Below are 22,356 nucleotides of genomic sequence, written 5' to 3'. Positions count from 1 at the left end.
AAGGAGAACCCGGAACATGTATACTGGTAGATACTGGTAGTGTGGCCCCCTCCAACCCCCAGCTCGGACCCTGTGTCTGCATAACCTACCTTCACCTGTTGCTTTCCACATTGGAAAGCATAGTGCGCTCTCGGCTTGACTATACAGTTTGATCTATAGAAATAATCTCTCTCTATACAATGTATAGCATCTATATCTGTTTTTTCTATCTATAGGAGTGAGGGGTAGCCTTACCTCTCGCTATACACAGTATAGAATATTTATATCTCTCTGTTTTTACCCCCCCTCCATCCAGAGACCCCCCCTGTCTGTAATCTCGGAATTAGAAGCGCGGAGCTGCCTGCTGTCTGTGATTCCTGCTCACGATCAGAGCTCCGTGGCAAGCCGGCTACTCTCTCTTACAGGAACAGTCTCTTATAGAAGTTATCTCTGCGAGAAGTGTTATTATACCCGAGCGAGCAGTCTCTGTAGGAACCGGGTTCTGTTAGAAGCAGTCTCTCTCTCCGAAGCAAGGTCCTAACAATCTTTGGGTAAAACAGGTCGGATGAGAAGAAGTCCTTCTTGAAACAAGGTTCGACGGAAAGCAGTCTTTGAGAGTAGATTGTAATTGGAGCCGTCTCGCTGGGAATCATACTGTCATAAAAGCAGTCTCTCTGGGAAGCATACTGTCAAAGAAGCCGTCTCTCCAGCAAGCATACCATCATATAAGCAGTCTCATCAGCAAGCATACCTTCATAGAAGCAGTCTCATCAGCAAGCATACCTTCATAGAAGCAGTCTCATCAGCAAGCATACCTTCATAGAAGCACTGTCTCTGGGAAGCATACTGTCAAAGAAGCTGTCTCTCTAGCAAACATACTGTCATAGAAGCACTGTCTCTGGGAAGCATACCATAATTGAAGCGGTCTCATCAGCAAGCATACCATCATTGAAGCGGTCTCATCAGCAAGCATACCATCATTGAAGCGGTCTCATCAGCAAGCATTCTGTCATAGAAGCGGTCTCTCTGGCTTGTACACTGTCATGAAACAAAGAGAAATGTCTTTTTTTAGTAGCAGTCTCTAAGTAAACCACTTGTGATGCACTCAGGAAGTTGGACCCTAATTGAAGCAGTCTCTCATGGTTATTGCACACGAAAGGACACCGTCTCTCTGATTACTGATCTCTATTCGCCGCAGTCTCTTTTGGCTGTTGCACTCTAATGGATGCAGTCTCTTCAGGAAGCTGTCTTCCTTTGAAATTGTTTTCTCCCTGTGGCTGTTTCTGGCTGGAGCACGGGGGTGTATCCAGTCCGTAAAACGCAGTCTCTTTTCCGCGCTGTCTCTGGCAGGTATACCTGGCACCGGCTAACAGCTCGTGCCCCTCTCTTCACTCTGATAGCCTGGCAGGACTCACTTGGAATTCTAATCTCTCTCTCTCTCTCTCTCTCTCTCTCTCTCTCTCTCTCTCTCAACCCCCCCTCTCTCTCAGCTGCAAACTCTCATAACTCCCAGCTATTGCAGTTCTTTCCCCTCATCCCTGGTCTCTCATGCCGTCTCCACCAGGGCGCCCTCTTGATATTTTCATTCAATTCTCTTTCCATTTCCCCCACTCAACTCTCTCATCTCCCCCCCACCTCTCTTCTCCCATCCCCCTTTCCATTTCACTTGTTTTCTTCTTTTTTCTCTCTCTCTGTGCCTTTTTTTCCCTGAACTATCCCAGAATAAAAAGCATCCTTCACTCTTCTCTCTCCCCCCTCCACTGACTGCACTATATATAGAAAGAACACAATGCTCTAGGAGAGGAATTTACCTGATCTTCCCAATTATCTGCCCCCACCCCAAGAGTATCTCGCTCACCCTTACCCAATAAAGAAGAGATCTTCCCTCAGAACCCGGGTCCACTCCGAGAAGACTTATTCATGGAGCGATGGTCCAAACACATTCTAACCTGAGTTCATGAATGGGACGCGAGCTCAGAAACTGTAATCTGTCAGAATATGTGGAATTCTCCTTATTTCCGAATTAACCCATAAACCGCTCGGTGTTCGGGAATATGCAAGTTCTCAGTCTACATAACCTCCGGCAGCGGAATAGCCCAGTGATCTCTCCATAAACACCTGAAGCCAAGCAGGATAGGACTAAATGTCTAATTCAGGTGGGTGCTTTTTCCTCCTGAGAATACCCGCTGAAGAGATTTAGCACCGGAGACGGAAACGTTGGATGTCCAGAACAGATCCCTTACCGGTTGCCGGTGGCAGAGACACAGATTTCACCATGGAGTTGGAAAAGGATGTCCAACCGTTACCACCACGTTACAGATTCCGGGATTTACTGATGGGGGAATGGCAGCAGGAGGACAGGTATGTAGTGCGTATGAATGAGAATTGGGATACGGTGATAAATGTTACGGACAGGACATGTATAATAAAGCTCTACACTTTTCAATTCAATGTTACTTTACACAAAGGCGTTTTATTTCAGGAGAATAACGTTTATTTCAGGAGAATAACGTTTACTTCAATTTAACTTCTTGTAATGTAAGGAAGTTTTACTTAGATGGTGGTAGATAAGTGGAACAGCCTCCCAGTAAAACTGGTAAGGTTAATATAATAAGGGAATTTAAACATGCTTATGGTTCCGGAATCGAAGATGAAACCAAGGACTGATTATGGTTTGAGTCTTTATACCAGAAAACAGACACACCAGATGGGATGTATGGGTCTGATCTACAATCAGATTCTATGTTTCTATGAATATCGGATGTGGGGTTAGGATTGGTTGATGTCAAATTTTGTGGTTCCTACGCTTGAGTTTGAATTTTTAAAGGTATTACTGGGAACCACCCCAGAGGGGCCCCGCACTGTGTATAATGTAACAGAAAGGAGCTGTATAAATACAGAAATTACTGGGATCCACCCCAGAGGGGCCCCGCACTGTGTATAATGTAACAGAAAGGAGCTGTATAAATACAGAAATTACTGGGATCCACCCCAGAGGAGCCCCGCACTGTGTATAATGTAACAGAAAGGAGCTGTATAAATACAGATATTACTGGGATCCACCCCAGAGGAGCCCCGCACTGTGTATATTGTAACAGAAAGGAGCTGTATAAATACAGAAATTACTGGGATCCACCCCAGAGGAGCCCGCAGTCTGTATAATGTAACAGAAAGGAGCTGTATAAATACAGATATTACTGGGATCCACCCCAGAGGAGCCCCGCACTGTGTATAATGTAACAGAAAGGAGCTGTATAAATACAGAAATTACTGGGATCCACCTCAAAGGAGCCCCGCACTGTGTATAATGTAACAGAAAGGAGCTGTATAAATACAGAAATTACTGGGATCCACCCCAGAGGAGCCCCGCACTGTGTATAATGTAACAGAAAGGAGCTGTATAAATGCACATATTACTGGGATCCACCCCAGAGGAGGCCGCACTGTGTATAATGTAACAGAAAGGAGCTGTATAAATACAGAAATTACTGGGATCCACCCCAGAGGAGCCCCGCACTGTGTATAATGTAACAGAAAGGAGCTGTATAAATGCACATATTACTGGGATCCACCCCAGAGGAGGCCGCACTGTGTATAATGTAACAGAAAGGAGCTGTATAAATACAAATATTACTGGGATCCACCCCAGAGGGGCCCGCACTGTGTATAATGTAACAGAAAGGAGCTGTATAAATACAAATATTACTGGGATCCACCCCAGAGGGGCCCGCACTGTGTATAATGTAACAGAAAGGAGCTGTATAAATACAGATATTACTGGGATCCACCCAGAGGGGGCCGCACTGTGTATAATGTAACAGAAAGGAGCTGTATAAATACAGATATTACTGTGATCCACCCCAGAGAACGTCCGAGTACTTCTATACCTTGGGGTTCCAAATGATTCAATATGTACAATGTACAATAAATATAATTTCCAGTAGTGGAAATATTCTGGGACATATATATGGGACGTAGGTCATCCTGTATTCTTCCACAATAATGTAATAGAAAGGAGGTGTATAAATACAGATATTACTGGGATCCACCCCAGAGGGGCCGCACTGTGTATAATGTAACAGACAGGAGCTGTATAACTACAGGTATGACTGGGATTCACCCCAGAGGGCCCCACACTGTGTATAATGTAACAGACAGGAGCTGTATAAATACAGACATTACTGGGATCCACCCCAGAGGAGCTGCACTGTGTATCCATCTCAGAGGGGCTCCGCACTGTGTATAATGTAACAGAAAGGAGCTGTATAAATACAGATAATACTAGGATCCACCCCAGAGGAGCTGCACTGTGTATAATGTCGGAGAACGTCCGAGTACTTCTATACCTTGGGGTTCCAAATTATGTAGATTTCTTTATCTGGATCCCAGGTATTACTAGGATCCACCCCAGAGGGGGCCGCACTGTGTATAATGTAACAGACAGGAGCTGTATAAATACAGATTACTGGGATCCACCCCAGAGGGGCCCCGCACTGAAAGGGGTTTTATCATTGGTGAGATAACCAGTATTAGATCTAAAAAGGTATATTTTTTTCGGATCTGTGATTTTGTGCTTCCAGATTTCAGTCAGGCAGATAATAAACAAATATCCTGCTATTAATCCGCTACAAATCCCCGGATATTTACGGATTGCCATTGGTGTGTGACTTTGCATGCAGAAGTAAAGATATAGCTAAGCTGCGCATGGCCTCACCCAGACTTTAAATGAGATGCAGCGGCTATCGCTTTCATTGATTGACAGGTGCCTGGCTATTGTAAAAGTGAAAGGTTTTGTGAACTCCGTCTTTGTCTGCAATGCTTTGACAGCCAAGTGTTACTAGAGAGGCTTAAATATTCCTCCCCGTCTACCTTCCATCAAGAGATTGCATTTCAAAAGAGAATTATACCGCAAACACATATAGAGATGTCTGGTTTGTTGGTAAACCTAAGACGTTCATTGTGTTCCGGTTCTATATATTCTTGTTGCGGGGTACAGTACCCTCACTTTGGATAGGGTGGTTATTACTTGGACAAATACCCAACAAGTATTTATACCAGAATTATGCCATAACTATGTACTTTTTTTTGTTCACGGATCAAGTTCTTGGGATGATCGTCATATTCCTCGAAAAGTTTGTTAATCATTCTTGGGAACTTCCCAGGGTCGGATTCCCGGGGCTCATTGTCCCTTGGGGGTGTGGCTTGGAGTAGGGGGAAGGAAAGGGGCTGGAGATTACCTATGAGTGGGTAGAGAGTAGGCAGAACCTGGGTGGAGAGTGGGTTTTTATCAAACTACACTGCCCTGCTCTGTGATTTAAGATCCCCAGATCCCCCGGGGACAGCAGGAGAGAAGTTCTTACCACATCTGTGCCGGATACTGCAGGGAGTATTTTTTCTTCACATTTTTTCATGTGAAATTTATTTAAAACAAATAAACAAAATATAAATTGTGGGGGTACACCAAAAAAAAAGAGATCATAAATAACTATGGTATGGTATGGTAAGCATATGGTAATAATGGCAGAAAGGCTACAGGTTTTATGGACCCTGGGTAGAGAAGGGGTTAAATATGGAGAGTGCCTGGTATTGAATGATGCAGCCGCCATGTGAAAGGCAGTCGGATGCATTAAGTGAGACTGCAGAAAGCCAGCTTGCTAATGAATGAAAGATACAGTGTATCTGCCTCTGGATGTCTAATAATTGAGACCGACTTCCAATGAGAGATGATGAGACCCCGGCTCGCTATGATTTATTTGCGGTCCTCTCCACGTCACACTTGAGATTGGAAAGGCTGGCCACGGTGAAACACCACACCACTCCCATCATGTCCCGTACACACCGGCCAATCACATCTCCTGCCATGTGGTTTACTTACCCCCCCAGTCAGCTTCGGAGAGGGGGTACAAGTAACGAGACCTTGCACGCGCAATAAGTGATTCTTTGATTTTAAGTAGCCATATACCCAACACTTGCATGTTTAAATCGCCCCACTACCACTTGGGCTGAGAGACTGTTCCACTTGTCTACTACTCTTTCAGTAAAGTAAAACTTCCTTACATTACATCTAAAAATACACTGATTTTGCTTTTGCCTCACTTATTTCCCAACCAACAGTGTGTTGTTTTATATTTATCTTTAAAGGATGAATGATATTTCAATTAAAGTAACAAAACACGTATACGTGGGAAGCTCCGTAGAGCTGATAAGCCCCCACTTCCCATGCACAGTACCCTGTCTAGCACGGTTTGTTGCTGAAAATGCATTGGGAGTGCCCATATACCACATCCCAATTAGCCTGCCTCTTAATAACCTCTGCTTTGCTATGGATGCATTACGGTTAATGAATGGAATCAGACATGAAATGTTTCCTGGAGACGGTTGTCCTCCCCGCAGCCCGTGTGGTTGGCAGTCACACTCTTCTGGTGTCGGTGAGCCCTGACTCCTGGCTGCAGTCCCTGCATCCCCGTCATTATCAGAATGCGGAGCGGAAATCAATATTAACACCCCGTTGCCAGCTAGGTAGCCAGCGCGGGGATGATCCAGGAGAGTTTCCATGGAAATCCTGGGTTCAGCATCCCAGCGAGACCCTGACTCCCATTATTATTCCGTTTTACACTCAAAGTATAAAACACGCAGCTTCCGCTTACTGGAAACACAGCCCTGCTGGAAAATGCCGGGTTTGACCCTTTAAGTGTAATTGCTCTACAACGTTCTGAAAGCATAATGCAGCTTAAAGACCCGTGGTGGCATATTTCACCGCGGCCCTCTATTCAATCTGCAATCTCTCCAAACGCTTTAGTGTCTATTCATAGCCTGAATGTAGATATGGAACGTGGGTGCAAGCCTTCCGTGACCTCCCATCCGAATCTAGCTGAGAATTTAGTTATTGCTGAGTTCAGGGGGGGGGTGAGGTTCTTTGCTATAGTTTGAGGGTTAGGCGAGGGCTTGAGTCGGATTCCCGGTGGTAGGAGAAGGAGTAAAGCCCTCTCGGTGTGGGTCCCATTAGGAGGGCGATGGGGCTGGCTCCAGAAACCGTATCAGTGTCCGGCTCATCTTGGGCCGTCGTCTGGCCACTTCTCCCATCTCTATTCTGTAGCAGAACTCAGTTCTTGAAGCTCTGAAGCAAGTTGGTCTGCGCAGGAGAGGTGCCACCATACAAGCAGATTAAGCGGCTGTTTGAGGTCCAAATTGGCGTGAGTAATAATAACGTTGGAGGCCTACTGTATATTAGTGTTCCACCAATTCCTCTTTAAATTCCTCCTTGCGTTCTTACATATTGTCTTTCTTAGTTAATGTATAATAATTATTCGTATTATTACTCTTGTTAAAGGGACACTCCAGTACCCCATGTAGCCCCACCAATAAAGAATGCAGCTCCAGAGCACCCCATGTGTAGGATAGATAGCTGGAGTGTCCCAATAAAGACGGGGTCCCTTTAAGTCATTTGATTAGGCTCGTAATGTGTGGCTCAGAAATTCTATAAAAAAAATAATTTAATGGCTCTATATGTTTCCTTGAGGTCTGTGTTCAGTTTATCCAGATGGTGTCTGCAAAGGGGCTCGTCAAAACCACTGAACTGTACAGTTAGCATACTGGAAAACGTATTGCGAGTTCACCTATGCAGCTGTTAACCGTAGGGCCTGCCATGCCATATGTTATCTCCTCGCCATAGGGAGTCGGAACTTACATAACGGAACAGAGAGCAGAGGCAAACATTTGAAAGTGTTTCCAGGTATATCTTGCCATTAGGTCGTTACTTCATACTGGGCTCAATGCAATGAGGTTTGCCTCGATAAAAAAAAGACACTTATTGCTAGACATATTGCTTCAGAAGTGAGGTCTCATCTTGGCTTTATGAAGGAGATTTAATAATGCATGGTGGGGATGCAGTCCCTGTTCTGATGAGTAGCTGGGATCCTCAACAGAAAGTCTGAATTAAGGCCACTTCAATGTAGATTCCAGTGTCACAGCTGTCCAGCTTTCACAGGGACTGTTCCAGGTAATTTTCCCGGATTGACCTCTTCATGACCAGGCAAAGGTTGGGAGAGATGCCATGTTAGTCTATGTTCTGCAGAGGAGAAGCTGGGCAGCCTATGAGCAGGTGCAACGAGACCCCAAACAACAGGTGCAACAAGACCCCAAACAACAGGTGCAACGAGACCCCAAACAACAGGTGCAACGAGACCCCAACCAACAGGTGCAACAAGACCCCAACCAACAGGTGCAATGAGACCCCAACCAACAGGTGGAACGAGACCCCAACCAACAGGTGGAACGAGACCCCAACCAACAGGTGCAACAAGATCTCAACCAACAGGTGCAACAAGACCCCAACAGGTGCAACAAGACCCCAACCAACAGGTGCAACAAGACCCCAACCAACAGGTGCAATGAGACTCCAACCAACAGGTGCAATGAGACTCCAACCAATAGATGTAGTAAGGCCCCAACAGGTGCAATGAGACTCCAACCAATAGGTGCAATGAGACTCCAAACAATAGGTTCAATAAGACCCTGACAAACAGGTGCAATGAGACCCAACCAACAAATGCAATGGGACCCCAACCAACAGGTGCAATGAGACCCTAAACAACCACAGCTTTCTGTAGCACAGCGGCCCTAGACATTAAGGTCACTGGCGCTGTGCTTAAAAATTAACAGAAAACGCATGGTGTAGGAGAATAAGATTGGACAAAACGGGCAGAGATCTGGTTATGGTAGCCGAGACTGGATTTAAACCACCTGTTTTTTTCCTGAAGAAGCTTCTCTAGAAAACATGTCTTATGTCCAGTCCGGTTACAATAGTTGACGCTGTTCCGGAGTGTTAAAAATCAACCATAGGTTGAAATCCACCCCCTGCTTTTAGATTTGGCCAAATCGATTCCACAGTTCTGGGGATTATGTATATTTTTGGATAAAATAATTATTGAACCGCTGGTTGGCCGTGGTCCTCTTATCAAATTGACATTCCTTTTTAGTTTACGTGCGGCTCTTCAGCAACGATGCGAATGGCTTTATCTTTTTTTTTTTGCTTTATTTCCTTTTGCTAAATCTATCGCTATATTCCGTATCTTATAGATTGTAAAACAGTTGGAACCGGCCGTGTCAGATGTGTGTTTTGGCCTCTGTTTAATTCCATATTTGTTTAATACCGCACAATACATGAAAAGCCGCTTTGTCTGTGTATCAAACATCTGTGCTGTGTTTACTTAGGCGTGTTATCAAAGATTAACTGCAAACCGCTTTTGTATAAAAAAAAATTGGCCTGTGGAGACTTAACAGGTTCCTGATAACTTTATATTAATAAAAATGAAACCTGCCACTATTGACTAATTTTCAGAGGAGGCTGTAAACTAAGGTTAATGGCGGATATATATATTTATATATTTTATTATTTTTATCTTTTATTAATTTAGCGCCAACAGTTTACGCAGCGCTTAATACAATACAGATATTCTAGGGGTCTGACAAGACGAGAACTGACAGACTAAGACAAACCGATACATTAGGTGGAGAGACTCGGCTCGCAGGCTCACAATCTTGAGGGAATGGGGTGACAAACATCAGGCACAGAGAAAGGGTGAGAGGTAGTGTGGGGGTATCAGTGACGGGTGAGAGGTAGTGTGGGGGTATCAGTGACGGGTGAGAGGTAGTGTGGTGGTTGTATCGGTGACAAGGAAGTTCTAGCGGCTAAGATGGTGCGGCTTCTCTGAAGAAGTGGGTTTTTAGATCTTTCTTGAATATCGGAAGGGAGGGTGAAAGCTGAAGCTTCGGTGGAAGTAGATTCCAGAGATATGGGGCGGCTCGAGTGAGATCTTGTAGACGGGAAAAGGAAGAGGTGATAAGTGAGGAGGAGAGCCTTAGCCCATGGGAAGAACGTAAGGATCGAGTAGGAGAGTATTTGCCTATGAGGGTATATATATATTTATACACATGTAGACCTGAAACAACGAGAGAGAGAGAGAGAGAGAGAGAGAGAGAGAGAGAGAGAGAGAGAGAGAGAGAGAGAGAGAGAGAGAGAGAGAGAGAGAGAGAGAGAGAGAGAGAGAGAGAGAGAGATTGCCGGGTGGGAAACTGATGGGGCAGAGTGTGGGTGGGGGCAGGGCAGGATGTGGGTGCAGGGCATTTCATTAAATTATTAAATATTGTTTTTTTTTTATCCGATTCATCGATTAATCGAAAAAATAATCGGCCAACTAATCGATTATTAAAATAATCGTTAGTTGCAGCCCTATACACATGTTTTGTAATCATTTTAACTCCCAATATTTAAAATGGCCAAATGAATAAAAAAAAGTGCTTGGGGGCAGAAGTGGCACAGGCAGGCTGTTTAGGTGGCAGAGGTGGCACAAGCAGGCTGTTTGGGGGCAGATATGGCACAGGCAGGCTGTTTAGGTGGCAGAGGTGGCACAGGCAGGCCGTGTAAGGCGGATGTGTGGCACAGGTAGGCTGTTTAGGTGGCAGAGGAGGCACAGGCAGGCTGTTTAAGGGGCAGAGATGGCATGGGCAGGCTGTTTAGAGAGCAGAGATGGCAAAGGCAGACTGCTTAGAGGGCAGAGATGGCACAGACAAGCTGTTTGGGGACAAAGATGGCACAGCCATGTTTGGGGGAAACAGATAGCGCAGACCAGCTGTTTGAGGGTAAAGGTTTCACAGACAAGCTGTTTGGCGACACAGGTGGCACTATGGGACATGTTGCTTGTAAAGTTGGAGTGCCTGGGTTTCCTATGGTTTCTAGTTACGCTGGGGTGGAGTGTGGGCACATAAGCTCGACTACGCAATAAAATGTATGGGCCTGATGTCCAAATATTTCCAGGGCTGCTTTCCATTCCCAGTCCGGCCCCGCTCATACCCAGCAAACACTCTGAGCTCCTAGAAAAAGAGGGCGAGCAGGGCTTGAAAGTGGGACTGTTCCCCTTACACAGGGACACTTGGGGGTGACGCTTTACCCATTAAACCTGCCACAGTTATTACTTAATTCTCACTACCCAGCATCACATTTAACCCATTAAGCACATCCCCGGCTTCAGGTCAACGTGCTTTTTAGGAGTATTAACCCTTTAGCTTAGAGTTAAAATGCCATGTGACATTTAACCTATAAGATCAGCCCACGTGTCTCCTATATGGCCTTTTAATGTATTCCTTACAAGACTCGTCATTCTCTGTGATACTTTTCTAATTAAATATAGGCGATGTAACAGGGCAGGCCTCCTGAACATCAGAAGGCCCTTATTACCATGGCAACCCCCTCCAGCATAAGTGTCCCTGGTACGCTCAGTCATTCTAACGAGGTGACATCGTTAGGAGGCAAAAAAAAAAGAGGGGATTTAAACCTATTACACAATGTGGGAGGGAATGAAACGGGAGCCAATTTGCTAACGAGCTGCTAATTTTTTCTCTTTCATTTGCTTGTTGTGGCCTATGGAAATTTTGTTGTTTGTTTTCTTTTTGCGTTTGAAACCCTGGATACTTTTAATTAATATTGTTCTAGCCTACGAAAAAAAAAAAGGTTTCTCTTTTGAAATTTTTGTTACTTTTTTTTCCCCTCTGGGCCCAAGAGCTTGCAATTACGTCGCACAAGTCGGAGTTTTTATCTGGAGCAGCATCAGTCGCTATTACTTCGAGGGGTTATTTTTCTTAGGTTTGAGAAGACAAGAAACAGGGGCTTCTTCCATAGGCCTCAAGGCCTAACTTCCAAAACTAACCATTGTAAGGGAAGGAAAGCGAAGTTGCGGGGCAGCTTACGTCGGGGGGGCCTAATGGCTGATTTGCGTTTTTTCGGCAAATCGAATAGCGCTGGAGGAGCCGTGGATTATGGGTAAGTATTGATGTGTTTATCTCTTACTATGATAGATTGGTGTATCCAACTTGGAATTAGATGTAGATGTTTTGTTTTTTGTCCGCTCGTTTTTCCTGCTGTAAAGACTTAAACCTTAATCAGTCGTTGCTCTCGTCTTTGATTCAGGAGCCATATGCTTATCCCATGCCTCTACCACTTCTGCTTGGAGGCTGTTCTACTTATCTCCCACCAACTCAATCATATAAAACCTCTTGCATTACACCTAAATATATAGATGTATAGATATATTGAGCTCGTAGCAATATTCTAGGGGAAAAAAAAGATTGAAATACTAAAAAAAAGGTAATAACATTAACGTTTTGATGTGAGCCCCAAGAGCAGAGCGTCTGCTTTGGACGCCTGTGAGATTTACGTGACATTCTAAGTAATGCTTCTATCAGAGAACCCCCCCCCCCCCGAATCTCAGGGTTTTTACTCCAGTCTCGAGGTGAAGGGGCAGATTCTCAGGGTCAAGCAGTCTGGAGTTGACTTCGTTTTTACTGATATAGCACTGCTCAAAGCTGCCTGCTTTTGTGTCACATGACAATTAAGTGTTCCCAGCAAAAAAAAAAAAATACAAATGATGGCAACATTTCTACAAAGGTTTTTGGTGTTCAGCAGTTTAGTTATAACAATGTCTATAAAATTATATACAGAATAAAGACAAAGGAGAGAGGCATGTCTTCTTTATTGTCACACACATTCTCTCCAGGTTAGTATTAGCTACATCTCTGTATTGTGAACTCAGGCCTATTTCTGTACTGTTAGATTTTCCTCCCCTATCTCTTTACTGGGCCCTCACTTTTTTCACCACTTTCGCTTCACTGGACCCTCACATTTTCCTCCCCTATCTCTGTACCGGACCCTCACATTTTCCTCCTCTATCTCTGTACCGGACCCTCACATTTTCCTCCTCTATCTCTGTACCGGACCCTCACATTTTCCTCGCCTATCTCTGTACCGGACCCTCACATTTTCCTCCTCTATCTCTGTACTGGACGCTCACATTTTCCACCCCTATCACTGCACTGCACCCAGGGGCGTAACTAGAAACCACAGGGCCCTGGTGAAAATATTGCCCCGGGGCCACCCAAATTCAACAGCAGGTGTGTGCCATCATTGCCCCGAAACAACTTGTCCGCGCCTTCTTTGCCCCTTGACCCACCTTCCAACATACACTCTGGGACACATATGTAAACAAACACAAATCACACACGCACTCACACCTACTTATACTCACTAACACACACGTATACATTCATTATAACACACACTCCATCTCACCCCACTTACACATCCATGCACATACACACAACTACACCTCCATGCTCACACACACACAATTACTCATCCATGCTCCCTTACACTTTAGGTAGACCACGTGTTGTCTTATGTATGTTGTGGGGATGCGGTATAACCCGGCTTCCCTGTCTCGGAATCAGACTCCCCACATTATCCCCCTTCTCTTTTCTGCTCACATAATATTACTGTAAAATTGGACTTCTCTTTATGTTAAAGGAAAAGTCTTTTTTTTTTTCACATAACTTTTCCTTCTATATAACTAACGGCTCCTTCAGCCTCCGGAGGTAAGCATTTAAGGAGCTCAAACATGCGCAGCAGCACTCTAGCACATGCAATAAACCGAGCTGGCGCATTGCATGTTCACAGGAATGAAAGGTTTCCCATCTCTCTTCTCTGCCACATGTTGAATTGTTATTCTGTCTCTCTGTTCTTCTCTGCCTCTCTCTCTCTCCTTTTGTATCACCCCCCACAGTAGCAGCCTCTCTCTTTCTCTCTGTCTACTCTCTGATACTTTGTGTTCCTTCTCCTCTCAAGCGTGAAATCCCAGCCTAACCTGCCGGAAAGAACAGATTGCAGAATTCATTTTAAAACGGGTATTTCTTTTTTTATTTAACACGTGCTCGATTGCCTGCTAAACCAACAGGCGACCCATCTTCCGCCAATTAGCCAGAACATCCTGCGGTAGCTCCTTCCCAGATAGAAGCAATTAATAAAGCGCTCCATGTCACACCTCCTCCAGCATCAATAAAGCAGACCGCTGATCTACAACTCCTATGATTCTGAGCTAGCCAAATAAAGTCTAGGGATTATCAAACAAGAGTTTATACTTTATGGTGTCATCAAGAGACTTGTGATTTCAACCCTATGACATCACTATAATTACGAAGGTGCAACCCCTTAGTGAGTTTCATGCATTAGGGTCAACTTTCTAGTGTTTGCCCTTCATAATGGAGTTTCTTCCTTATGAAGGGGCAACAGTGGTAGGTGTTTCTCTAACAAAAGGCTTAGCTGGCCCTGCATAATGCATAAATCAATGGGTGAGGAAATCGCATGATTTAACTATACATTCTCCAGGGCCAGCCAAGCTTATCCTGCAGCAGAACCACTTAGGCTCACTTGGTCTCACTCAATAATGTATAGTGAATAGACCCAATCGAATAATGAAGTAGGGAAGTTGAAAACACAACTCCCAGTCCCTTGCAAACCCTCCTTCCAACTCTTTAGTGAGTCTGGATCGTAAGCCCATTTGAGCAGGGCCCTCCTTACCTTTTGTTTCTGTAAGCGAACAGTTCATGTTATTCACTATTTGTTATGCCCTGTTCACTCATTGTACAGCGCTGCGGTATACGATTCCGCTTTATAAATCAATCAATATATATAAAAAATTATATATCTATCCAAAAACATCATATTTCAGCTGGGCAGCTTTTTCAAACACAGTAGTAACAAAGACTGATTATCTTATATGGTAGTAGAATAACTTTAAAGACCGGTAGAATAACCTCCCCCGGGTTAGCCCCCCCATATTAAATTTTTTTACAAAAGATCATGGCATTTGTTAGATCTTTGTTAGATCAGGTTTGATCAACTGTTTTTTTCGTTAGATCAACTCTAAAATAGGCAATATTAACAATCTTTTTCAGGGGGGGCTAACCCGTAGCCAGCCCCCCCTCAACAAAAATTTCAACAAAATGTTACTGATTATGATAGCTCTACGTTAGATCAGGTTTGATCAGACAAAATTTTTGTTAGATCTAGTCTAATTACTGAGATATTGCATATTTAATGAGGGGGGGCTGGCCCCCCCTCAACTGAAATTTGGATTTTTTTTAATGGATCTTGGTAGATATTCGTTAGATCAGGTTAGATCAACAGTTTTTTTCGTTAGATCTACCACGCAGGAGGCGGGAATTCACAATCCTATTTTGTGTGCGGGGGATGGGTACACATACAGTCTGGCCCCCCCTCAACTGAAATTTGGATTTTTTTTAATGGATCTTGGTAGATATTCGTTAGATCAGGTTAGATCAACAGTTTTTTTCGTTAGATCTACCACGCAGGAGGCGGAATTCACAATCCTATTTTGTGTGCGGGGGATGGGTACACATACAGTCTGGCCCCCCCTCAACTGAAATTTGGATTTTTTTTAATGGATCTTGGTAGATATTCGTTAGATCAGGTTAGATCAACAGTTTTTTTCGTTAGATCTACCACGCAGGAGGCGGAATTCACAATCCTATTTTGTGTGCGGGGGATGGGTACACATACAGTCTGGCCCCCCCTCAACTGAAATTTGGATTTTTTTTTATGGATCTTGGTAGATATTCGTTAGATCAGGTTAGAGCAACAGTTTTTTTCGTTAGATCTATCACACAGGAGGCGGTATTCACAATCCTATTTTGTGTGCGGGTAAAGGGTATACATAGGGGCTGGCCCCCCCTCAACTGAAATTTGGATTTTTTTTAATGGATCTTGGTAGATATTCGTTAGATCAGGTTAGATCAACTGTTTTTTTCGTTAGATCTACCACGCAGGAGGCGGTATTCACAATCCTATTTTGTGTGCGGGTGATGGGTATACATAGGGGCTGGCCCCCCCTCAACTGAAATTTGGATTTTTTTTAATGGATCTTGGTAGATATTCGTTAGATCAGGTTAGATCAACAGCTTTTTTCGTTAGATCTACCACGCAGGAGGCGGTATTCACAATCCTATTTTGTGTGCGGGTAATGGGTACACATACGGTCTGGCCCCCCCTCAACTGAAATTTGGATTTTTTTTTAATGGATTTTGGTAGATATTCGTTAGATCCGGTTAGATCAACTGTTTTTTCGTTAGATCTATCTACTCACAATCTTCTTTTGATTTTACATATCCATGCCTGTTCATTTGCACATCAAGCCACAGGTGCATACCTCTCAACTGTCTCGATTAATGCAGTACAGTCACGATTTGGAGGCTCTGTCCCGCTGAGCTCTACCTCTGTTCCATGGAATTCGGGATTCAGAATCCTGCGGGTCCTGATCGTGTTCTCTGGTGCCTGGGTCACCAGAAAACGACTACTGGACATGCTCAGCATTGTACGCATGCGCAGTAACACTGCCAGCTTCAGTGACAGCACTAGCGCGCATGCGCGGTAACGCTGACACTCTGATCTTCACAGTTTAGGAAGAGTGATGGCAGCAATGCACATGCGCGCCAGCGTCCCAATTTGCCGAGATGTTGGGAGGTATGAGGTAATGTCATAAATAACAGACTCCGCAGACACATTTAAAACACATTTTTCTCCGAATTTAGGCATTTTCTTGCAGTTTGCCTAACACAATGTATAGATAACTTTCAATATTTTTTATTCTCTGCATTCACAGTATGTGTACCCATCCCCCGCACACAAAATAGGATTGTGAATACCGCCTCCTGCGTGGTAGATCTAACGAAAAAAGCTGTTGATCTAACCTGATCTAACGAATATCTACCAAGATCCATTAAAAAAAATCCAAATTTTAGTTGAGGGGGGGCCAGCCCCTATGTATACCCATCACCCGCACACAAAATAGGATTGTGAATACCGCCTCCTGCGTGGTAGATCTAACGAAAAAAACAGTTGATCTAACCTGATCTAACGAATATCTACCAAGATCCATAAAAAAAATCCAAATTTCAGTTGAGGGGGGGCCAGACTGTATGTGTACCCATCCCCCACACACAAAATAGGATTGTGAATACCGCCTCCTGCGTGGTAGATCTAACAAAAAAAACAGTTGATCTAACCTGATCTAACGAATATCTACCAAGATCCATTAAAAAAAATCCAAATTTCAGTTGAGGGGGGGCCAGACCGTATGTGTACCCATCCCCCGCACACCAAATAGGATTGTGAATACCGCCTCCTGCGTGGTAGATCTAACGAAAAAAGCTGTTGATCTAACCTGATCTAACGAATATCTACCAAGATCCATTAAAAAAAATCCAAATTTTCGTTGAGGGGGGGCCAGCCCCTATGTATACCCATCACCCGCACACAAAATAGGATTGTGAATACCGCCTCCTGCGTGGTAGATCTAACGAAAAAAACAGTTGATCTAACCTGATCTAACGAATATCTACCAAGATCCATTAAAAAAAATCCAAATTTCAGTTGAGGGGGGGCCAGACTGTATGTGTACCCATCCCCCGCACACAAAATAGGATTGTGAATTCCGCCTCCTGCGTGGTAGATCTAACGAAAAAAACTGTTGATCTAACCTGATCTAACGAATATCTACCAAGATCCATTAAAAAAAATCCAAATTTCAGTTGAGGGGGGGCCAGACTGTATGTGTACCCATCCCCCGCACACAAAATAGGATTGTGAATTCCCGCCTCCTGCGTGGTAGATCTAACGAAAAAAACTGTTGATCTAACCTGATCTAACGAATATCTACCAAGATCCATTAAAAAAAATCCAAATTTCAGTTGAGGGGGGGCCAGCCCCCCCTCATTAAATATGCAATATCTCAGTAATTAGACTAGATCTAACAAAAATTTTGTCTGATCAAACCTGATCTAACGTAGAGCTATCATAATCAGTAACATTTTGTTGAAATTTTTGTTGAGGGGGGGCTGGCTACGGGTTAGCCCCCCCTGAAAAAGATTGTTAATATTGCCTATTTTAGAGTTGATCTAACGAAAAAAACAGTTGATCAAACCTGATCTAACAAAGATCTAACAAATGCCATGATCTTTTGTAAAAAAATTTAATATGGGGGGGCTAACCCGGGGGAGGTGTAGAATATAGTATTTGTAACTTCAAATACCAAAATAGCCCAAAATACAGACCAAAGCACCCCTATTTAGGAGTATAGCTGAAACCTAGCTTCAAACACCAGTCCTCCATAGACATTACGGTAAAAGATACAGCAAATTTAAAAACAAAGTTGCGGCTGTACAATCTAGATGATTGTGACCGCAAAAAAAAACAAAGCTACATAGAAATCAATAGCAAACAACCTTTCCTAATCGATTCAATATGGTATGCAGGGTATTAGTACATCATTCATTTTACACGTACATTCTAGAGAATAAAAAAACAACAATCCGAAGTTCTCGTATGAGAACCGTATTCTCGTACACAGTAGAAAGAAACACTCAGCTCACGCACAGAGGCGTTTAAAGACAGACTAACACGGACAATTAAACTGTAATAAATTCATGAAATATATGTACCAGCGCTGAAAGGGTTATATTTTAAAACATTTTGCTGTCAGAATTTTTTTTTCTTGAGATGGTTCATGGACGCCTGGAAATAAGCATCATCCCTCAATTAAAATAACCACATCAGAGTTATTTCATTGATCTGCTCGATACAAATGTATCAATTTTTGCATATTGGCATAAGTATTAGAGTATTAGAGTACTCTGTGAGTACTAACATTTAGTACTAATAATTAATATCCATTCTTCCAAAACGAACAAAATAAATAGATAAAACACTCATCTAATACAGGATTTGCGGCCGTTCAGCAAAATCTTCCTTCTTCATTCATGACCTGAAATTTCGTGCCGCCGATCGGCTGCTTAAGCTGTCAATCAGTGGCAGGAAAATACTTCCAATGAAATCAACTTTACACATGCGCACACCGGGGTCTAAACATACCCCAGCACACAGCGTTCAGCAGAGACGGTAAAGGTGAATACAGTAAGGGAATTTAAACATGTATGACAAGATCAAGGACTGATTAAAAAAGTCTTACATCAAGAAAAATGGGCAGACTAGATATGTAGAAATTTGTCTTGATATGATCTTTATCTAAGTTACAATAATGAAAAAACACAATCTGTTTTAACTAATAACACAATCTATTGTATTATTCTTGTCCATATTGAATACATCATTCAAACATTCACGGTGTGGGTTGGAAAAAGTATGTGAACTTCTAGGCTAATGACTTCAACAAAAGCTAATTGGAGTCAGGAGTTAGCAAACCTGGAACCCAATCAATAAAACAGGATTGGAGAAGAGTTTTGGAATTACCTTGACATAAAGAAATTGCTCAAACATTTTGAATTTCCTAATCTCAAGAAGCATCTGCTGATGTGAACCATTCCTCATAAAAAAAAGTGATCTCAGAAGACCTTCAATCAGAATTGTTGTCAGGATGACTGCCAGCTGAAGCAATGCAGCAGGACAATGACCCTAAACATTAAAGTAGATCTACTAAGGAATAGTTAAAAAAAAAAAAGAAAATCCGCCTTTTGGAACGGCCAAATCAGAGCTCAGACCTTAACCCATTAGAGATGCCGTGGAACGACCTCAAGACAGCCATTAACCCCCGACATCCTGGGAATATGGCTGAGCTCAAGCAGTCTGTATTAAAGGGACAGACACTTCAATTTTCTACACAACTGTTTCTTGTAATGTATATTATTATTATTTTTAATTTAAAATTATTAAATAAATTAAAGTTTATTTATATAGCGCCAGCAGGGTCTGTAGCGCTGTTAAAATAGGGAGCAGCTAAAATATTCAACAAATAACAACAACCTTCATACACGTTAAAACCTAGAAGAAGGCCCTGTTCTCGGGATCTTAACATCTATAGCAGACTGCGCTGCAGCAAGGGCTTGGCATCTGTTAAATAATGCAAGTTTCTAACAAATTGGAGAAATCGAAACGGAATGAAACCGAAAAGCGTGCAAAGCAGCATTTAAAGCGGGAAGCCTTTGTGGTGGAAAAGGGGTTAACACATTCTACGCAGCCTCTGAGCGCTAATGCGCCGCCGGCACGATGGTTCTGTTTTTAGCTTCGGATCAGAGTTTGGCTGTTAACCCTTTAAGTGACAAAAGAGCTGGCTTATACTGAGTACCCCGCAGCACGCTACTGGTAAGCGAAGTGTGTTCTGGTGAGAACACGGCACCCTGAGGAACGACTGATACTTCTCGAACGAAGTTACAGAACGGCTGTGTTTTATTGTGACATTCCGGCAGTATTTAACACCAAAGACGAACTGTCGCTGTAGCGGCGTCTAGCATAATTACATTCGTTCATTACAAATACCCGTAGATTATGGGCTTTGTTTTGCAATAGATTTAGCGGTTTTGGAGAAATTCGGGCAAGGGTCTCATTTATATCAGGGAAGCTGAGATTTGTGATGTAAGGTGGCGATACTAGAATAGTAATTCAATCACAGTTTGAAAAATCCCTCTGTTATGTGCCCTTTAAAAAGGTATTTCAATATCTACCTTGTACTTTCTACCTGGGGTGTTCCAAGTCCATAAAATGCATCGCGGGAAGTGCAATTTGCACCCCTGCACGTTCTCTTACGCGGCCCCTTGCGGACAGCGCTGCATGAAGAAAATAAAAAATGCAAAAACATAGCTGCCAATGTTCCCGAATCTCCAAAGAGAGTCATTACATTACTTTTATTTGGATAAGGGCCAGCAGATTCCATAGCGCTGTTACAATAGGGGACAGGGAAAACATTTGCGGTTATTATTTTGTAATATCCAGTTAGAAATAGGAAAATAAGGCACATTTTGGGAATATTAGGTTCCAAACACATATATAATGTATAGAGAAATGAAATAATCAAGTTCATTAAAATGACTTATACCTAGTTTCCCGTTTTGAATTGTTATCTTATATACTACTGATGTCCTGTTTACCCGTTGTACAGCGCTGCGGAATATGATGGCGCTATATAAAACACTATATAATAAAAATAATATTCGTTAAAAATCGGTGCGTGAGATTGATAGCAGACACCCCTTTGTGTGTTCTCATTAATAAAAATCTGTGTTCGCCCAGGACGATCTGGTAATTTTCATCTTTTATAACTGAAGTGCTGTCAATTAGAGCTAACGAGTAAAACTCGAGATGTAAATTACTCTTCGTTTAGAAACACACCAGAGTATTTTTATTTACATTCGCAGTAATTTACTGAAAATGAATTAGCAATTATTTGGCAAGTAATTCAACAACAGCTGAGGAGACGCAGGTTAGCAGAGCTTTTTACAAAGGCATACACGTGGATGTAAGACAAATGTAATGGGTAGATCTTTATAGAAAGTAACAATATCCACAACCCTTACACAATACGTACTCTCTAAGCGGGTGTCTCGGGCACACAAGGGTTTTACGGCTGTGTTTCTGTCTGCTTTTAGGGTTCAAGTGGAATTTTATGTGAATGAAAATTCATTCAAGGAACGGCTGAAATTGTTTTTTATAAAGAATCAAAGATCAAGTAAGTATAACATTCCACCCGCTGCCTGTTCACTGGGATAATTTAGCTGGACACGGAGTCTGTCCCTTCCACCGCAGGGTGACACAGACAGGAGGGAGCTATGGGGCACGGAGTCTGTCCCTCCCACAACAGGGTGACAGACAGGAGGGGGTGACAGACAGGAGGGGGCTATGGGGCACGGAGTCTATCCCTCCCACCGCAGGGTGACAGACAGGAGGGAGGTATGGGGCACGCAGTCTGTCCCTCCCACCGCAGGGTGACACAGACAGGAGGAGCTATGGGGCATGGAGTCTGTCCCTCCCACCGCAGGGTGACAGACACGAGGGGGCTATGGGGCACAGAGTCTGTCCCTCCCACCCTAGGGTGACAGACAGGAGGGAGCTATGGGACGCAGAGTCTGTCCCTCCCACCGCAGGGTGACAGACAGGAAGGGGGCTATGGGGCACAGAGTCTGTCCCTCCCACCCTAGGGTGACAGACAGGAGGGAGCTATGGGACGCAGAGTCTGTCCCTCCCACCGCAGGGTGACAGACAGGAAGGGGCTATGAGGCACGGAGTCTGCCCCTCCCACCGCAGGGTGACACAGACAGGAGGGAGCTATGGGGCACGGAGTCTGTCCCTCCTACAACAGGGTGACAGACAGGAGGGGGTGACAGACAGGAGGGGGCTATGGGGCACGGAGTCTATCCCTCCCACCGCAGGGTGACAGACAGGAGGGAGGTATGGGGCACGCAGTCTGTCCCTCCCACCGCAGGGTGACACAGACAGGAGGAGCTATGGGGCATGGAGTCTGTCCCTCCCACCGCAGGGTGACAGGCAGGAGGGAGCTATGGGACGCAGAGTCTGTCCCTCCCACCGCAGGGTGACAGACAGGAAGGGGGCTATGGGGCACAGAGTCTGTCCCTCCCACCCTAGGGTGACAGACAGGAGGGAGCTATGGGACGCAGAGTCTGTCCCTCCCACCGCAGGGTGACAGACAGGAAGGGGCTATGAGGCACGGAGTCTGCCCCTCCCAC

General features: G+C 43.9%; 1 protein-coding gene across 1 annotated transcript in view; it reads left to right on the top strand.

Annotated features, from left to right (window-relative positions):
* Positions 1-1,952: 1,952 nt before the first annotated feature.
* LOC128492344 (potassium channel subfamily T member 2-like) overlaps positions 1,953-22,356 on the top strand; it is a 46,343-nt gene continuing 25,939 nt past the window's right edge. Inside the window, exons 1-2 of the mRNA XM_053464869.1 lie at positions 1,953-2,340; positions 21,262-21,341. Coding sequence (XP_053320844.1) covers positions 2,201-2,340; positions 21,262-21,341 — 220 coding nt within the window. The 5' untranslated portion in view covers positions 1,953-2,200. The remainder of the gene's footprint in view (positions 2,341-21,261; positions 21,342-22,356) is intronic.

The sequence above is a fragment of the Spea bombifrons genome, chromosome 4, assembly GCF_027358695.1.
Source record: "Spea bombifrons isolate aSpeBom1 chromosome 4, aSpeBom1.2.pri, whole genome shotgun sequence".
Classification (NCBI taxonomy): domain Eukaryota; kingdom Metazoa; phylum Chordata; class Amphibia; order Anura; family Pelobatidae; genus Spea; species Spea bombifrons.
Note: the sequence above shows the minus strand (reverse complement) of the source record. Positions and strands in the feature narration are given on the sequence as shown.